Source organism: Galeopterus variegatus, unplaced genomic scaffold (assembly GCF_000696425.1).
Source record: "Galeopterus variegatus unplaced genomic scaffold, G_variegatus-3.0.2 Scaffold9582, whole genome shotgun sequence".
Taxonomy (NCBI): Eukaryota; Metazoa; Chordata; class Mammalia; order Dermoptera; family Cynocephalidae; genus Galeopterus; species Galeopterus variegatus.
In genome coordinates this window covers 32,960-51,635 of record NW_007735693.1, presented here as the reverse complement: position 1 = coordinate 51,635, position 18,676 = coordinate 32,960, and the positions used below count along the sequence as shown (strand labels likewise).

The 18,676-nt window shown below is 32.9% G+C and overlaps 1 protein-coding gene across 1 annotated transcript; it reads right to left on the bottom strand.

Moving 5' to 3' along the window:
- Nucleotides 1–877: 877 nt before the first annotated feature.
- OGN (osteoglycin) lies at nt 878–18,574 on the bottom strand. Its single transcript, XM_008593730.1, has 7 exons — nt 18,375–18,574; nt 17,114–17,360; nt 14,929–15,022; nt 7,009–7,167; nt 5,724–5,926; nt 3,299–3,394; nt 878–2,640 (listed from the first exon to the last, which is right to left on the bottom strand). The coding sequence occupies exons 2-7, from the start codon at nt 17,285–17,287 to the stop codon at nt 2,470–2,472; spliced, it is 897 nt and encodes a 298-aa protein (XP_008591952.1). The 5' UTR covers nt 17,288–17,360; nt 18,375–18,574; the 3' UTR covers nt 878–2,469.
- Nucleotides 18,575–18,676: the final 102 nt, after the last annotated feature.

Genomic DNA, 18,676 nt, shown 5'->3' with positions numbered 1-18,676 from the left:
AAGTTTTGAAATTATGAAGAGTGAGTCTTTTGTCTTTGTTCTTTTCAAGATTCTTTTGTTTATTTGTGATCTCTTGAGATTCCATATGAATTTTAGGGTAGATTTTTCTATTTCTGCAAAAAACATCATTGGGACTTTGATAGAGATTGCATTGAATATGTAGATTGTTTTGGTTAATATTGTTGTCTTAAGAATGTGAATATTAAATCTTGCAATCCATGAACACAAGACGTCTTTTCCATGTACTTATGTCTTCTTTAGTTTCTTTTAGCAATGTTTGTGAGAAGTAAATTATTTTTAATTTAAAGCCTCTATTTCTTTAATTATTCATGTTAAGAATGAAACATTATCTAATTAATAAAATGGAATCAGTATGTTTTTACTTTCTCATTATTTCCCCTGGTACCTTCTGGATCTTGGTAGTATAATTTGTATTGTTTATTTTATTCGTGATTGAAGGGTTTGTGTATGAAGGTGTAAGATACTCATGTTCATATCTTTGTATCTAGAAGTCCCAAATTATTTCCTTAATAAAATTCTATAATTCAGTCTTTTTACTAATGCTCTTTCTCTTCAATCATTATTTTATTTTTCTGAACTACTGGCTTTTAAATATTTTAAAATTTGGGAGTTATTTCATGGTGTTTTTCTTAGTAAGGTGTATTATAAAATGAATATAGGAATACATTATTCTTCTGAAAACTAGAAATGTGCCAGGCATCTCCTCTGACCACTTTCCCTAACCTCGGTCTTATCACTAAGCCCTCCTTTAGCAGGTATATATGAGTATTTCCAGGTAAAGTTACAGTATATTTCTGTTGACTTATTCAAGATTGGGACAGTTTAAAGATTATATTTTTCCAAATAAAACAGAACCTTTCTATTTAGATGGATTTTATTTTGTAATATTTATTGTATATTCAATTCAAATGTGCTCACTATTGTGCTGGGCACTTTGAAAGTATAAAGTGCTCACAGAGAAATGAGGCATGCACACAAAATAATGAGAAAGCAGTATAATAGTTATGATTGGTAGTTCCCAAATAAGTGAATGAAAAAATTTCATCTTGAGGTCAACCTTTACCGATGGGGGGATAATTGAAAAACAGGTATGAGGTCATTTTAGGTCGGGGGAAAAAAAACAAGCAAATGCTTAAAAATGGGAAGAAATATGTGTTCACTGAGACCAACTTGATTCCATGTATAATTTATAACGGAAATAATGCTGGTACTTTTATATATACAGATCAGACTTATATTTCTAAAACACTGATTGTTTTGTATTTAACTTTAAAGTAATGTGTAAACTAAGATTTTTGATTAGAGTATAGGTAAGAGCAAAGTTATTTTAGGAACTTTAATCTGGCAGCATTGAATCATCATAAATTATCACTATTAGTCTGGAGAGTGGATTCTCACCATTAAACCTATCAGTTCATCATGGGTATTTAGGAAATGGTGCTCAGAAGCTTTATTGTGAATATTCAGTTTGTTTGGGTGAACATGGGTACACATGGGTAAGGTGGGAAAGTGGTGCACAGTAACACCACAGAATATACCTTGTTTTTTTTTATGTTTGGATACATTTATGGATGACATTCTCATTTCTACAGTGTAAAAAGAAAATATTTTATCATTATCTCATATTTGAAAGCTTTTACAGTGGAGAACCTTATGACTATTCTCAGAGAAATGATAGTCTTTTGATTTTTTTCTTGTAAGTATACTGGTTTTGGCCTGCTTGACTTTTTAAAATGTTTATGATAGACTTGGAATGTTAATATTTGGATAAAAGAAACTTTTTTTTACTATTTTAAGATTTTAACTGTGTGACCACAAAGTGGAATAACTTGGAACATTTCTATGTTAGCTTTTTATCAGAGTAAAATTCTACTTTATTTGGAAACTTTTACTTAAGTATGAGATGAGATGATACCCTATTTCTCAGGCTTAGTGAAAATATAATAAAGTAGCTGCCTTGACAGGGAGAAAAAAATCCTACTTCATAATGTATGAATCATAGAAAAATGGGAGGTCACTGGAAATATTTTGTTTTTTTAAATTTTTGGAATGTCTGCCTTAAGTGCTTGAAATACAATAAAGGTTAGGAAAGACGAACAGTTGAAAGCTTCTTGGACTTATCCTCTTACGTAATTAGTAACAGGAATAATGCATCTCAAATTTGGGTATTTATATAAAAACGTGCCTTTTAAATGGTAGTCTAGTGTAAATTAGAAGGCTTTTGTAATGCTGTTTAAATATTTTCACATTATGTTGTTTTGAACTTAAAGATTCAGTCTTACTTTTTACTTATTACAAATAAGATTTTCGAACATCCTTGCTTAAAACATAGAATCCCTTTATAGTAGGGTACAGTTAATACTAAACCAATATTTATGTTCCTTTAGACATTGTTGAGACAGATTATAAGTATGTGTGTACTTTACTTGTATGCTGTATTGATAGTGGTTAAAAGTATGACCCTATAGGTAATCTTTTTAAGCAAATAAAACTGTTTGGGTGCTTTCCCAGGACGATTGGATTGCCCTCCAGGCGTATCTCTTCAATGCGATCCCGAATGTAATGAGTGTCATTAGCTTTGCAGAAAGTATCATCTGTAATCGAAGTTATGTTGTTAAACTGAAAAATAAGAGGAAAAAACTGTTCAGAAATCTGAAATCAACCTTCTGTATGCTATGTAATGGGATCCCACAGAATATTTGATCTAAAAAGTGATTTTTAAATATTGTACACCTCTCTGTGCAACCTGAGTCCCCTATTTTAAGTCTGCAGTATTATTTTGGAAGAACGGAGTACTTGCTGTTTAATATCCATGTAACACAAAGTTTTGAGTATAAATAGGACTATACCAGCTGGAAAAAGTATCCTATTCTATAGTAAAAACTCAAAAATGGCTTTTGTGTCCTTAGAATTCTCTGAAGAATTTTACCAAAATGTTTACCACTATTTGGAGAAATAAACGTAAATCCAAGGTCCCTCACTTGAAATCTGTGTTAGATTAATTTGGAGATACCAAGTGTACACCTGGAGACAAATCGCACTCAAGCAGATTTTACAATTATTGTCATAGTCCACTCGTTATATTCTGGACAGAATTTGGGCTTCTGGGCAATAGAGTTCATTTGGCTAAGTATTAATACTTTTGATAGTCATTTAACTATCACACTGCCATAGTGATCTAACCAAAATTTACATATGAATTAGTGAGTTTCCCTGTCAGTCATAAGATTGACCTATAGGTAATTAAAGACAGATACTGTGAAAAGAACAATCATACCTGAAGGTGAATTACACGTAGACTTTCTGGTAAATTAAGAGGCACAGATTCCAGTGCATTGTGGTCCAAGTAGAGGAAGGAGAGGTTATTCAATTTCTGTGAGGAAAGTTTTGAGTGTTATTGAGGTATGTGCGTTTCTTAAAGAATTCTAGTAATACATAGACATATAGTGTATATATACATGGATATTGATATAAATGAATATCAATAGGATCAGTTGTTGGTATGGTAGATTTTTGTTTTGGGGTGTTTTTTGTTGCGTTTCTTAAAGAATTCTAGTAATACATAGACATATAGTGTATATATACATGGATATTGATGTAAATGAATATCAATAGGATCAGTTGTTGGTATGGTAGATTTTTGTTTTGGGGTGTTTTTTGTTTTTTTTTTTTGACTTCACAAGCAGTGTATTTGGTTTTTTATGACAACCAGCAGAGCTCTCCAGCATACCTTCACCTTCCTGAACCTCTGGAGCTTCCTATCTCAGCTCTACCAGTTTCTAGCGAAGTGGTAACTCCAAAGAAATGTATGTGTTTTGCAAGATGTTTCCCAAAGCAATTTTTTTTCTTTTTTGCAACTGGCTGGTACACAAAGCAATTATTAAACACTTAGCTTGATATGTTTTTTTCCATAAGGGCTTTATGTTGGATTATTCTTCATGATTAGTAACCCATTATTGTATATAATTGTGTACTATGATTTCAGGATGTAATATGCCCCTGACATCACTCTTTTACCTTACCTTTGGTATGAATCCTGTGCCAGATTTTGGTAATTCTTTTTCGTGCTGTTATTTTAATCCTTTTTTAAAGCTTCCTACCATTCCACTATACAGGCAACGCACTGTCTTCCCAGTGGGTCTTACTTACATGGGTAAACTGATTTTACCTGTGGCTGTTGCAGCCTAGGGCATTAAGCAAAACTATGAAGTAGCCAAGTTTATTATTTTCATGCCATTTGTTACGAATTTCTTCTGTAATACATACATAAAACCCAAAATATCTAAAGATTCTTTTTGTGAAATGTTGATCAGTTCTTGTAGATCCTTTTTTTCCCCCAGTTCTTGTAGATCTTTAACATGCCAGTTATTGAAAGAATGACCATTGCAAATTAATATCTTCAAATCACAATTTTTTAAAAAAATAAGTGTCTAGTTTTTAAAAAAATCTCCTAAGAGTTTCTTAACTTCTGAGTCCTTTATAAGGAACACTAGAGGAACTCTGATATAAATTTAAAATGTCTCTTAAAGTTGAAAAAGGATTTCTTAAATGTAAACAAAAAGAAAAGTAAAGAAAAATGGAGTATTTTTACATTTTCTAACAGACTGTATATTTGTGGACAGATTATACACTTGTGTGATTATAAACTTTATGATAATGAATATTTGATAGTTTTAGGTCCTTCTATTAGGAGTTATCTTTAGAAGCTACAAACCTTGTCTTTTGAGTGAGATTATGTCTATTGCCAACAGTAACATCTCCTCCTTTTATCTGGGGTTACTTTCTAAGATTGGAAATGATTATATGAGAGCTAGAAAAGTCCTGGCTGAGGTAATTAGTTCTGTAGACCGTGCATTTTGAGACACCCTGGCTACCTGAGTCAAAGTAGCTTACCTTCCCTTTTTCCTAGATAATATTTTTTTGAATTGCTAAATTAAGAAATGCATTTAATTCTTATTACATGTAGACTTTTGTATTAGGTGCCATCATGAAATTCAAAGGAAAGTTTGCCTACAGAATTTTACAGCTTAATATTTTTAAATATTAAAAGTTAAATTCAGTGTTTACTTTTGGAACTTCATTTTTTCTGATAATTGTAAGTTGCTAATATTGTAAGGAAAAGGAAACACAGAAAAACTCCCACTTTGAGTTTTTTTTTTTCCTTTTTGTCTTTTTTACTGACCGGTAACGGGATCGCAACCCTCGGTGTCGCGCCCGTACCGGGGACCAGCAACGGGATCGCAACCCTCGGTGCTGCGCCCGCACCACGCTCAGCCAGTGAGTGGGAACCGGTCTCCACATGGGATCCGAACCCTCAGGGGGAGCGCCGCCACGCTCCCAAGCGGCGCACTCTCCAGTGCACCACCGGGCCGGCCCCACTTTGAGTTTTTATAGACTGTAAGTGCTATGAGGAGAGGGACAACCCGCTATCTAAATAAATTTATTTGCTATATAAACAAGTGAAAAAATGGGATACAGATATAGCCCTATGAAACAAGATAAAGGTTATATATTTTAAGTGAGGTACAGCCATAAGCTAGACAGAATGAGTCTAATGGGATCACTATTTATTATATAAATAATGTTTTCATTTATTAAATCAAAATAGTTTAAAAATGTATCAAAACAGAATTCTAGAACAAAGTTTATCTTTTATCCTATTATCCCTGATATTATGTCTAGTCGTGCTATAAAATACTTACTTTGAATGCGTTTGCTTTGATTCCTCTACTCTTGATTTTGTTGTATTTTGCATTAAATAAAGTGAGTTTGGGAGGAAGAACAGGAAGTTTCAGTAGTTGATTTTCAGCCAGTGAAAGTTCTTCTAACAGAGAAAGCTTTGAAAAAGTACCGTCTTCTATTTCTTCTATCAAATTTCCTGTAAAATCGAGTCTTCTTAAGTTAGCTTGAGGGGGAAAATATACAAAAAAAAGTAAAATTAAATTACCATTGCATGGACTGAAGAAAAGCATTTGTTTATGTGTAATAGATTACTCAAATATCTTCTATTTTTTAGTGCCTAGTAGAATGTCTGCAATTAGTAGCTCAGTAAAGTTTTATTGAATGAACACTGAGCATCTCTCTGTCCCTGACACTAATGCCCTTTCTAAATGGAGTCCTAGAATCTCAGGTGTGGAAGGGATCTTAACGTTAATAGAGTGTTTCCATCCCTGTGTTTGAATTTATCAGGATGCTCAAGGAGTTTGAAAGAAATTCTTCGGTTCCCGCTCACTGGCTGAGCGAGGCGCGGGAGCAACGCCGAGGGTTGCGATCCCGTTGCCGGTCCCCGGTCCGGTACGGGGGCAACACTGAGGGTTGCGATCCGTTGCCGGACACGGAAAAAGACAAAAAAGAAAAAAAAAAAAAAAAAAAGAAAGAAATTCTTGTTGCAGATCATGGTAAGCATTACATTTGGTTGAGGGGAATTGTGTAATATTTTTGGATTTTTTGCCATCATGTTACATTGTAATTGTGGGTATCTTATTCTCTCTATGCCTTATTGCTAATGACAACAGACAGTAGTAGTGCCTGGTATCAGTATTTTAACTGTACTTCCCAGATATATTTAATATGCAGCCTGGTTTAAGAATCATGAATTAAAGTAAGGAAAAACTGTTTCTGTGCTTTTATAGTAAAGGTAGAAAATAAAATGTTGTGGTTAGAGAAGCATCTCGGTTATATTGGTGCTGCTCACTGTCTGAGGCGAAATAGATCTTGAAGTATTGGGATTGATGAGATGTTGTTGCCCATATGTTAGATGGGCTGTCAACATACACACTGAAGTCACCAGTAAGGAAATATGACAGTAGATGTCTGAATGGAAGGAGATTTACCAGGGAACCAGTGGATTCTTGTGCAGTGAGGAGGATGCTTATAGATTCCAACAGTGACAGCTCTGGATGTGGTAGGCCACAAGTATGTAGAAATTTGTGTTTATACGAGTTAAATACTGACATGAGTTAATGCTAATCTCTTATTTAAACTTACGTATGTCTGCAAAATCTTTGGCAGTCAGCTTTTTAATTTTGTTGAATCGTGCGTAAAGATAGGCAGACTCCTTTGGCAAGGGTGGCACAGCGTCAATGTCAACTTCTTCACAGTATACAGAGCCACTTAAACACACACACAGCAGGCATGTGGGCATTTCTAAATTGGGAAACAAAATCATAAAAGTATAAACAGTATTTTGAAAATATTTGACCTCTAGTGGTAAAATTATTGCTATCATGAGTGCTATTACTAATTTGAAAAGATGTTTTGCAGAATCATAGGTGATAGCAGAAAAGGTATTTAGTCATGGTAGCTAGTGACCTACATTGTGCTTGATAATTCACCAGAATTTTGTAATCCACACTCTCTTTTTATTCTCCGTTTTAGCAGCAGAGCTTAATTGCTGAATTGATTGACAGTCACATTTCCTCATTTGAATACCAAAAAAGAATTTATAAAGCAGGAGTGAAGATAAGCTTGATTACCAAGTTTGGTGTGTCAGAAACATATTTCACATTGGTGACAGTAGCTAATGACTTAGAAACCATTAGTTAAGTAAAGAAACCATTAATGTGAAAATAAGAGTCAATATTGGCACAGCTAGGATCCCATTACACCTCAGGTCATTCATTGCATTTACTTGTCACTCCTCTTTCCTTAANGCATCTTCAGTGCTGTGTATCAGGAGGCACATAATATCTGTTTGTTTCACTCCTCATAGTGTCTTTGGTTACTTGGTTCAAGTGGTATCCACTGCACTTCTCACTCTGGAAAGCCACTATTTTTCATCTTATAATTAATGATTATCTTCTGGAGAAGTACTCTAAATGTCTGGTGTATCATCAGACTTTCACCTACTAGTTTTAGCATCTATTGATGATTCTTACCTGAATTGTTTATCACTAGGATAGTTGCCACATAGCGATTTTTTGATCCCATCATTCTTTTTACATTTGTTAGTTGGCATTCTGCTGTAAGGTGGAACACTCCCTTCTTACTCATTTTTTTATATCAATATCAACTTATGGATTCTCTATCCTGTGAGTCATAATCCATTACCATCATGTTTACTTTAATAATCAAGTTGTTGCAGATTGCAAATTATTTCAGTGAGAACCCTGTCAAGCTTTTTTTTTCTCGTCACAACTTTTTGTGGTTAATTGACATACAGTAAATTGCTCATATTTAAATTGCATAATTTATGAGTTTTTGACATACGTCTACACCCATGAAACCTTCACCACTGCCAAGGTAATTAACATATTCCTCACCCTGAAACGTTTTCTCACACGCCTTGGTAATCCTTCCCTTCCACACTTGTCCCCACGCAACCAGTGACCTGCTTTTGGTCATTATACATTAGTTTGCATTTGTGAAAATTTTTTATCAAAAGTATCATGCAGTGTATACTCTTTTGTCTGGCTTCTTTTACTCAGCATAATTATTTTGAGATTCATCCATTAATGCATATGTCAGTAGTTTATTCCTCTTTATTACTGAGTAGTATTCCATTTTCTCAATACATACAGTTCATACAATTTGTATGGTCATGTCTTATGAACATTTGGGTTGTTTCCAGGTTTTACCTGTTTCAAGGAAAGCTGCTATGGACATTTTTGTACAAGCTTGTGTGGACTTACTGCTTTCATTTCTCTTGGGTAAAATGCCTAGGAGTGGAATGTCTAGGTCTTTTAATAATTATGTGTTTTACCTTTTGAAGAAAGTCTCAAACTGTTTTTCCAAAGTGCCATTTTATAGTCCCATCAGCAGTGTATGAGAGTTCCAGTTGCTCCACATGCTTGCCAATATTCGGTATGGTTGGTCTTTTTAATTTGAGCCATTCAAGTAACCCTACTTGTTGTAGTATTTCATTGCATTTTAATTTGTATTGCCCTAGTGCTAATGATGTTGAACATTTTTATGTGTTTATTTGCCATTCATATATTTTCTTTGGTAAAGTGTCTGTTCATATTTTTTGCCTATTTTTACTTGGGTTTCTGTATTATTATTATTACTAGATTATAAGAGTATATATGAGGGTACTTCAAAAAGTTCGTGGAAAAATAGAATTAAAAGTTAATATGAATTGTTCCATGAACTTTTTGAAGTACCCTTGTATTCTAGATAGAAGTCATTTGTCAGATTTACATTTTGTAAATGTTTTACCCCAGTCTGTGATTTGTCTTTTTATTTTCTTATCATTTGAAATGTTTTGAAGAGCAAACATTTTAAATTTTAATGAAGAACAATTGATTGTTTTATAGTTTATGCTTTTTGTGTTGTAATTAAGAAATGTTTACCAACGACTAAGATTTTATCTTTTTTCTTCTAGAAGTTGTATAGGTTAAGCTCTTTATGTTTAGTTGTGGGGTCCATTTCAATTTAATTTCTATGTATGGTGATTGGAAAGGTCACGATTCTTTCTTAAAAATTTTTTTTCCTATGGCTACCTTGTTCTCTCAGTAACTTTTTTGGAAAAGATTATTCTTTCCCCATTAAATTGTGTTGGCACATTGTCAAAAACTAGTTGACCATATTGTGTAAGCCGATTTCTGGACTCTGTTCTATTCTGTTGATCTATTTTTTTTTTAAATGCCAGTACCACAATGTCTTGATTCCTGTACCTTTATAACAAGTCTTGATATTAGGTAGTATAAATCCTTCAAGTTTGTTCTTCAACATTGTTTTGACTATTCTAGGTCCTCTACATTTCCATATAAATTTTAGAATCAGCTTGTTAATTAAAAAAAAAAAATCTTGTTAAGATTTTGATTGATACTGTGTTGACTAACAAGTCTTGATATTAGGTAGTATAAATCCTTCAAGTTTGTTCTTCAACATTGTTTTGACAATTCTAGGTCCTCTACATTTCCATATAAATTTTAGAATCAGCTTGTTAATTAAAAAAAAAAAAAATCTTGTTAAGATTTTGATTGATACTGTGTTGAATCTATACATATATTTGGGGAAAATTGACATCTTAATGGTAGTGAGTCTTCCAGACCTTGAACACAATACATTTCTCCATATATTTAGGTCTTCTTTAATTTCTCTCAGCAATGTTGTCTTGATTTCAGTATACAGGTCTTATATATCTTTTATGTATCTATATCTATATATTTCATATATTTTGATATTTTTTTAAAAAGTTAAATATCCCCGTTATTGTCAGAGAACTTCCTTATTTTCTGGCAAAGCAAGGTGTCCCAGACCAGTCTTGCATTTTCCCTGCCCCAGTCCTGAAATCCGCTATCTCCTCAAGAAGCACTGGTTCCTTTTAGTGGAAAATAGTGTTAGGTATGAAGATCTAGATGCTGAGTGTGCTCATTGCTTGGAATCTCATTGCTTATAGGCTCTTTCAGCTGAAAGAGCTAGGAAATATAAGTGTGAGTATTTGTTTCTTTCTCCATATGTAATACACATGTATACAACATGTATATGTATATAAACATATACTACATATGCTCACATATGTACATAAATACACCATATGCATACATACACACTCACACAGAAAGACAAACACGTCTATATTTCTGTATCTTTGTTTATATACATAAACCATGAGTTCATACTAATATCTTACATTATAGTCCAACTCCACAGTATCCTTTTCTAGCCTTCCACCTTTCTATATTTGAAATGCTCTTCTCTGATAGTCAGAAACCTGGCTCACATTATCCATAGTATATTCACTTTACTCAGACCTAGAATACACATTAAGTAGTTTCAATATTGCTAACTCATAACACTTCAAAAAATGAACCTACTTACTGGAATTTAGTATGCGTTTATAGGCTTTTTTGTCTTTAGTCTGAAGGTATATAGTCAAAATACTGTGTTTAAGTGTTACTGGGATTAAATTTTTTTCCATCCTTTAGAGTGTTATGTTATTAATTTGAAGTATGATTAAGTTTATGTTTTTCTGTTTGTATTTCAGTTTGGGTTCTTTTTACTTTATCCTTGTTGATTTTATTTATATACGAGAGTATTTCAAAAAATTGGCAGAAAAATAGAATTAAAAGATCATAGAATCTTTCCATGAACTTTCCAAAGACTCTTCATATATGTTTGTTTGCCTATATGAAATATAGCATTGTTCTAAGAAGTAAATCTACACAAAAAGTGTATAGTCAGGGAAGTGTCACTCCCCCTCCCAATTCCTGTTTAGCCCATTCCTATCTCCCCATCCTTTCCACCCATGATCCCACTTATTTTCCCTATAGGTAACTAGTCTTAAGTTTTTCAATTACCTTTCTTNAACAAGTCTTGATATTAGGTAGTATAAATCCTTCAAGTTTGTTCTTCAACATTGTTTTGACTATTCTAGGTCCTCTACATTTCCATATAAATTTTAGAATCAGCTTGTTAATTAAAAAAAAAAAATCTTGTTAAGATTTTGATTGATACTGTGTTGACTCTATACATATATTTGGGGAAAATTGACATCTTAATGGTAGTGAGTCTTCCAGACCTTGAACACAATACATTTCTCCATATATTTAGGTCTTCTTTAATTTCTCTCAGCAATGTTGTCTTGATTTCAGTATACAGGTCTTATATATCTTTTATGTATCTATATCTATATATTTCATATATTTTGATATTTTTTTAAAAAGTTAAATATCCCCGTTATTGTCAGAGAACTTCCTTATTTTCTGGCAAAGCAAGGTGTCCCAGACCAGTCTTGCATTTTCCCTGCCCCAGTCCTGAAATCCGCTATCTCCTCAAGAAGCACTGGTTCCTTTTAGTGGAAAATAGTGTTAGGTATGAAGATCTAGATGCTGAGTGTGCTCATTGCTTGGAATCTCATTGCTTATAGGCTCTTTCAGCTGAAAGAGCTAGGAAATATAAGTGTGAGTATTTGTTTCTTTCTCCATATGTAATACACATGTATACAACATGTATATGTATATAAACATATACTACATATGCTCACATATGTACATAAATACACCATATGCATACATACACACTCACACAGAAAGACAAACACGTCTATATTTCTGTATCTTTGTTTATATACATAAACCATGAGTTCATACTAATATCTTACATTATAGTCCAACTCCACAGTATCCTTTTCTAGCCTTCCACCTTTCTATATTTGAAATGCTCTTCTCTGATAGTCAGAAACCTGGCTCACATTATCCATAGTATATTCACTTTACTCAGACCTAGAATACACATTAAGTAGTTTCAATATTGCTAACTCATAACACTTCAAAAAATGAACCTACTTACTGGAATTTAGTATGCGTTTATAGGCTTTTTTGTCTTTAGTCTGAAGGTATATAGTCAAAATACTGTGTTTAAGTGTTACTGGGATTAAATTTTTTTCCATCCTTTAGAGTGTTATGTTATTAATTTGAAGTATGATTAAGTTTATGTTTTTCTGTTTGTATTTCAGTTTGGGTTCTTTTTACTTTATCCTTGTTGATTTTATTTATATACGAGAGTATTTCAAAAAATTGGCAGAAAAATAGAATTAAAAGATCATAGAATCTTTCCATGAACTTTCCAAAGACTCTTCATATATGTTTGTTTGCCTATATGAAATATAGCATTGTTCTAAGAAGTAAATCTACACAAAAAGTGTATAGTCAGGGAAGTGTCACTCCCCCTCCCAATTCCTGTTTAGCCCATTCCTATCTCCCCATCCTTTCCACCCATGATCCCACTTATTTTCCCTATAGGTAACTAGTCTTAAGTTTTTCAATTACCTTTCTTCTGTTTCTTTTTACACAAATGAGTAGATACGTGTGTGTGTGTGTGTGTGTGTGTGTGTGTGTTCCCATGATCCCACTTATTTTCCCTATAGGTAACTAGTCTTAAGTTTTTCAATTACCTTTCTTGTGTTTCTTTTTACACAAATGAGTAGATACGTGTGTGTGTGTGTGTGTGTGTGTGTGTGTGTGTGTGTGTGTGTGTGTGTGTGTGTGTGTGTGTTTAATATCCCTTTCTTACAAGAAAGGCAGCATGTTATAGATTCTCTTTAGCATTTTGCTTTTTTCACATAGCGTTTTCTGGAAATGATTTCATTTTAGTTGTTAAAGATCTCCCTCATTCATTTTTACAACTGTATAGTGTTCCCTTGTGTGGATGTGTCATTGGTTTATTCAGTCACACTTCAGTGTTTGGACATTTAGATTAGTTCCAATATTTTGCAATTGCAAACAATGCTTCCATGATTTTGCATTTTTATTTTTTTATTTTTGAGGTGTACCTTCAGGGTAAATATCTAGAAGTTGATTTCTATATTGAAAAGTAAATACACATTTGGTTTCAGATATTGTCAAATTCCTGTCCAAAAATGTTGTGCTAATTTGCATTCCTTCTGGCAACATATGAGAGGGTCTGTTACATCACAGGCCTGCCAATGTAACATATCAATATATTTTTATACTTTCATTTTTGTCAGTCAGATGAGGTTAAAATTGTATCTCAATTTTGCATTTCTGTATGTGTGAGATTGTCTTTTCATATATTTAAGGGTCATTTAAAAATAATTTTGTAAATTGTCTCTTCCTATCTTTTGCCCATTTTTCCAATGGATTTTTTGTCAATTTCTTTTCCTTGATTTTAAAGAGTTCTTTATATGTTAGAGATATTAGCTCTTTATCTGTAATACATGTTGCAAATATCTGTCCCAGTTTCTAGTTTTCTTTGATTTTTGTTTTTGAGGTTTTATGCCATGTAAAAGTTTACTTTCATGAGTCAAATTTATTGATCTTTTCTATTATTATTGTCTCTGGATTTTGAGGCACCCTACATGCAGGTTATCTTCTAGTACTTATATGGTTTCATTTTATACATTTAGATGCCTAATCTATTTGGAGTTTATTTCTCTGTGTGAAGTATGGATCTAATTGTAACCCTTTTCAGAAAAGCTTACTCAGCACCACTTTTTAAAAACACCATTTTCGCTTCAGTGATTTGAGTTGGTCCCTTTATTTATACCAAATAGACTGTTCTATTCCACTGGTCTTTTTCTCTATTCATGTACCAGTGTCATGCTTTTTTTTTTTAAGTATAGAGAGGTTTTACAATATGTTTAATGTATAGGAGGTCTAGTTCCTGCATATACCTGTCATTGTTCCATGTTTCCCTGTTTGTACATGTTTTTCCATAGGAATTTCAGAATCAATTTTTCTAGCTTTATAAAGAAATTTATTCGTAATTTTAGTGGGATTGCCTAAAATTTATAAATTTAGAGAGGACTGACATCTTTATGATATTGAGTCATCTATCCAAGAACAAGGAATGTCTTTTTGTTTGTTAAAGTTTATTTTTAGTATAATACTTCTCAGATTTTTAAAGATGTATTTTCTATTTTGGTTTATTTTGATTTTATTGTAGCAATGTAGAAATTAGTGTGATTTTTTTCATGTTATGTGAAATAATGTGCTGAAATAGAGCAGGAATAAACCATACATAGGAACTGTGAAGTAGGACTCATACTTTGCTGTTTACTATGTTTTCTATTGTTCTAATTGAAATGTACACTGTAGTTATTCTGAATATAGCCTTTTCTCTTCTGTGAGTTTCTTGAAGATAAGAACTATATTTTATTTATCATATTCTGAGGCCGTACATTGTATTTGGCAAATAATTGATATTTAATCATTTCCCAAATTGATTTTTTATGAACAGAAACACACTTTGTAGATGCTGAGTTTGGGCTAAGCTTTGGTTGTTCTTGAATGTTCCTGTTCCACATTTCTCCCTCCTAACTTGGGATGGGAAATTATGTGCACTCCCAATGTATGTGACTTTATCATTGGAGATAAAATTCCACTGAATTTATTACATATTGAGGCAATTTTTGATAACTATAAGGAATAAAGTTTCATTATGCCTATTTTTAAAAGACTATTTTTGAAAAAAAGAATTAGATGATAGAATATTCATAGTTACCATCATTTTCTTTCTTTGGGTATGATGGTGTTATACTGTCATCTTTCTGTAATTGAAGACTTTTCTCATCAGGTATTATCATAGCTTCTTTCTCCTATTGGAAAAATAAAAGTTTGTTATCATATGTGGTAAAGTCTAAGTTTGACTGTAACACCAAGTGATCACAGACATTTATCTTTTTTGTAGTCACAATTAATGGCATTTCTTTTGGGCTCCATTATGATTTTATAATAAATCCATTTCATCATTCATTAAATTATAATGTAAATATTTGTTTAATTTGTTTTAATTCTAGATTATGAGCTCCTTCAGTTAGAGAACCAGATCTTTTTTATTTTTGTATCTCCTGTTGCTATATTCAGTGCTTATTAGTACATGTTGAGTGTATTGAAATTCCAAATGAGAACAGAGAATTATCTGAATAGGAATGAAAGTTTTTGAGGTGAAACTATTCTTTATAGTTCTTGTCTGAACTGAGTTCCTCACATCAAATTCTACCATTTTGAGCAGGACTAGAGCTCTAGCATGTTATATATGCAAAGTACTGAGTAAGCTCTTTCAGTCTCCAGGGGCGACCTCTTAATTACCTACATGCCTCCATTAAGCGCTGTCCCTTACAGCCCTCCTATTCCAGCCTTCTCACACCACTTGGACCACCAGTCTAGGCTATAACTCTGGAATAATTGGGATCTTTATTGTTTACTCTGTCTCCTATTCTTGGAGAGTGTGTTTTCTGCCATTAGATTATAGTCTATTAAGTGGTGTCCTATTCTCTCTACCTTTTATAACCATATCACACCCTAGTCTCAGTCTTGACTCCTGACCCTGCCCTTTACTTTCATTCTCTCATCTGTGTGCTGGTTGAATGTGCTCTTTCCACTGCGTTTGTACATCAAGTCCTAATGAAATTCTATGCCATATCACAAATATCTTAGTCCCTGTATTTATATTAAGATAGAGAAACTTGAGAGAAACTCATCTCTAAACTTTTTACTTTTTTAGGGGCTAGGGAATTTTGAAAGTGTTCTTCTTATAATTGTTAGATTCAAATCATCCAAGTGAGCCAATAGCTTATGTTATGATGCACTGCTGCTTTTTTTTTTTCTTTTAAGCTTGAAGCTATGGCTACTGATATCTATCTTTTTTGTTTCAATGAGGGACAAAAATAACACTAGCATATTAACTAACTCCTTTAAAAGAAACTGTGGTAGCATTTGCTCATTGTGTGCTGAAAAAAGAAAAAGAAAAAAAGGAAGCAATTATGACTGGTCAGTCTTTAAATCTTTACCATCTATAGTGGAGAAGAACTTTCAAGCAATCAGTATTATATATTTGGCTGTATTTCTCATTTTCCACTGTGTGTGTGTGTGGGGGGGAGAGTGTGTGTGTGTGTGTGTGTGTGTGTGTGTGTGTGTGTGTGTGTGTGAGAGAGAGACACACGTAATGGGCAACAGATACTTCTGTGCTAACTTTTTCCTTGCCCAGTGTTCACTTCTGTGTGCCAAGTAAACCACAAGTAATTACTTTGCTCATAAAGATGGAGTATGAATGATGTGGTATAAAAAGTCATCTCTGCAGAATAACTCAATGATGGTTATAGTTACTTGGTACCAGTTGATAGAGGGCTAAACTGTTAAAACTGATTAAAATAGAAAGCCCCATATTAACTAGTTTTTCATTTTTTGGTACTGTGTGTAGTTGGCATATGTAAATTGTGAAATGCTGTAAGTCCCAAAATAACCAGTAATCTTCTGTTCATTTCCTTGAACCATTTTTTTTCTAAAATAATAAAACTTAAGCTGGTAATTCATCATTAATTCTCCTAATACACATTTTTCCTAATTTATTTTTGAGGCACTATGAAGTAATATGCAAATATAGGGCACTGTGTAACATAAAATGTAAATCACAACTGGTCAGGGATCATATTAAAGTCTAGTTTTTCTTAAGTTTTATTTTTTGGTTACTATAGATACTGTTTTGTTACCATAGATACTGTTTATTAATTTGGGAGGCATGCATACTTTAAAAATATAATCTTAGGGACAATTATTATGAATTAAGTTGAATCATTTAAAGTGCTTTTCCTTTCCCCTTACCTTATCAAACACATTCAAGAAAAATAAAAGCATGCATTTAAATGGGCACTATTTTAGAAGTTAAATTTAGAGTAGAAATAAAGTACCTTAATATTTTTTCCATCCAGGTATTTATCCTCATAATCTTGGCTAAATATGGTTTCTTCAAAATTATCTGTTCCATAATCATAGATAATGCGTGATTCCTGCTGAGTTGGTGGTGCTGGCTTTATCAGAGGCACAAACAGTAACAAAAGAAGTGTAGACTGCAGAGTCTTCATTTTAGCAAAAATCAAGGTGACTGGAAGTTAATAAACTAGTGGCCTGCTGACTGTGGGACAAAACTCTTTTTCCCTGGAAATAAAAATGCAGACCATCGAAGCAATATTTAAAAGCTTAGAGGATGTTTGGCAGGGTGTACGCAGTAGGGGCCAGAGAACAAGTATTTAACCCTTAGTGATCTTTAATTAGATGCTAACAGTTTTTATGTATCAGTGAACATTCTGAAAAATAGTTTCAGAAAATAGTTTTTTTATTCTGTATCAAAAATTCAACAAATGTTAATAATTTAAGTTTTTTAATAATTAAGTGCCTTGAATAGAGGTACTCGTATGCTGTTGAAATCTTCTTAGGATACCTGCAGTATAAATAGTTAAAATGAAGACCCAGGATTCTGTCTCATGTGAGTTAAAAATATCATATTTCAATTTTGCTGCTTTGTAAGAATTCTTGATTTGTATTGCTATGAGCAGAAAGAAGTTCCAAGAAAAGTTTTAAACTTTAAACTTTAAATTGTTTAACATTATGAAAAGTAGCATTAACACTTACTTTTTAGTAAAAGCCATAAATGTCCTTAATTTTCTTAGTCTTGTAATTTTAATAGGTTATCATTATTTTTAGTTAGTAGTATTACTTTTTAAATTTAAACCAAGAAGACTGCAAAAGTAGTACTGCAGACTAGAGGAAATATAGAACATTAATCAAGGAACTTTGGGAAATGTAATGGAAAAGATTCTTTTAGACTCATCAGTCGATTTTTATCTGGTGGGTGCCCATTTCAGACTTTTTCATGAGTAAGTTCAAGCAGAATCACTCAGAGTTGCTGATGCTGCATTATAGATGCCAATTTGTCAAAAATCCAGTGGTTGAAAATTAAAAATAAAATGGGTTTATGACTTTTGCAGCACCCTGTTCTTGCCTGCATGGATATTAGTGTTATGCAATGATACACAAAAGTACTTGTTAAGAATTAACCGTTCAAGGTAAGAAACTTAAACAAATTAGAGATGGCCTTTACATTTATTAAGACTGTTAGATGAGTCACACTTTAACAAACTATTTAAAATAATATGTTTAAAATAAGCCTACCGTTGTAGCTGTTTTGAAGTTTTTTGTGGTTTTCCTCAATAGATGATCATGCCTGTACATTAGCCCAAAGTGGGAGGGTGAAGGAGGAAAGCTGTGGCTTGATTTCAAACTGCTGAATAAAATTTCAGGGCCCAACAGCTTTAAGAGCAGTTTCCATGTGGTAGTGATCTTTGCCAACATTCTTTCTCTAGGGTGAAATGTAGTGTGTTGTACTAGAGAACTGTGCTTAAGATACTTGTAACTGCTGCACTCAGTCTGCTTCAGCTAATTGACTCGTGTCATTTTTAGCATGTGTACTAAAC

What these genes read in the sequence shown, in the direction of transcription:
- OGN (XM_008593730.1), bottom strand. Translation starts at nt 17,287, where the DNA reads ATGAAGACTCTGCAGTCTACACTTCTTTTGTTACTGTTTGTGCCTCTG. An exon ending in TGGATGGAAAAAATATTAAG is followed by an intron (nt 15,023 to 17,113) that starts GTACTTTATTTC and finishes TTTTTCCAATAG; the next exon opens with GAGAAAGAAGCTATGATAAT. An exon ending in TCAAAGCAAACGCATTCAAA is followed by an intron (nt 3,395 to 5,723) that starts GTAAGTATTTTA and finishes CTTTCCTCACAG; the next exon opens with AAATTGAATAACCTCTCCTT.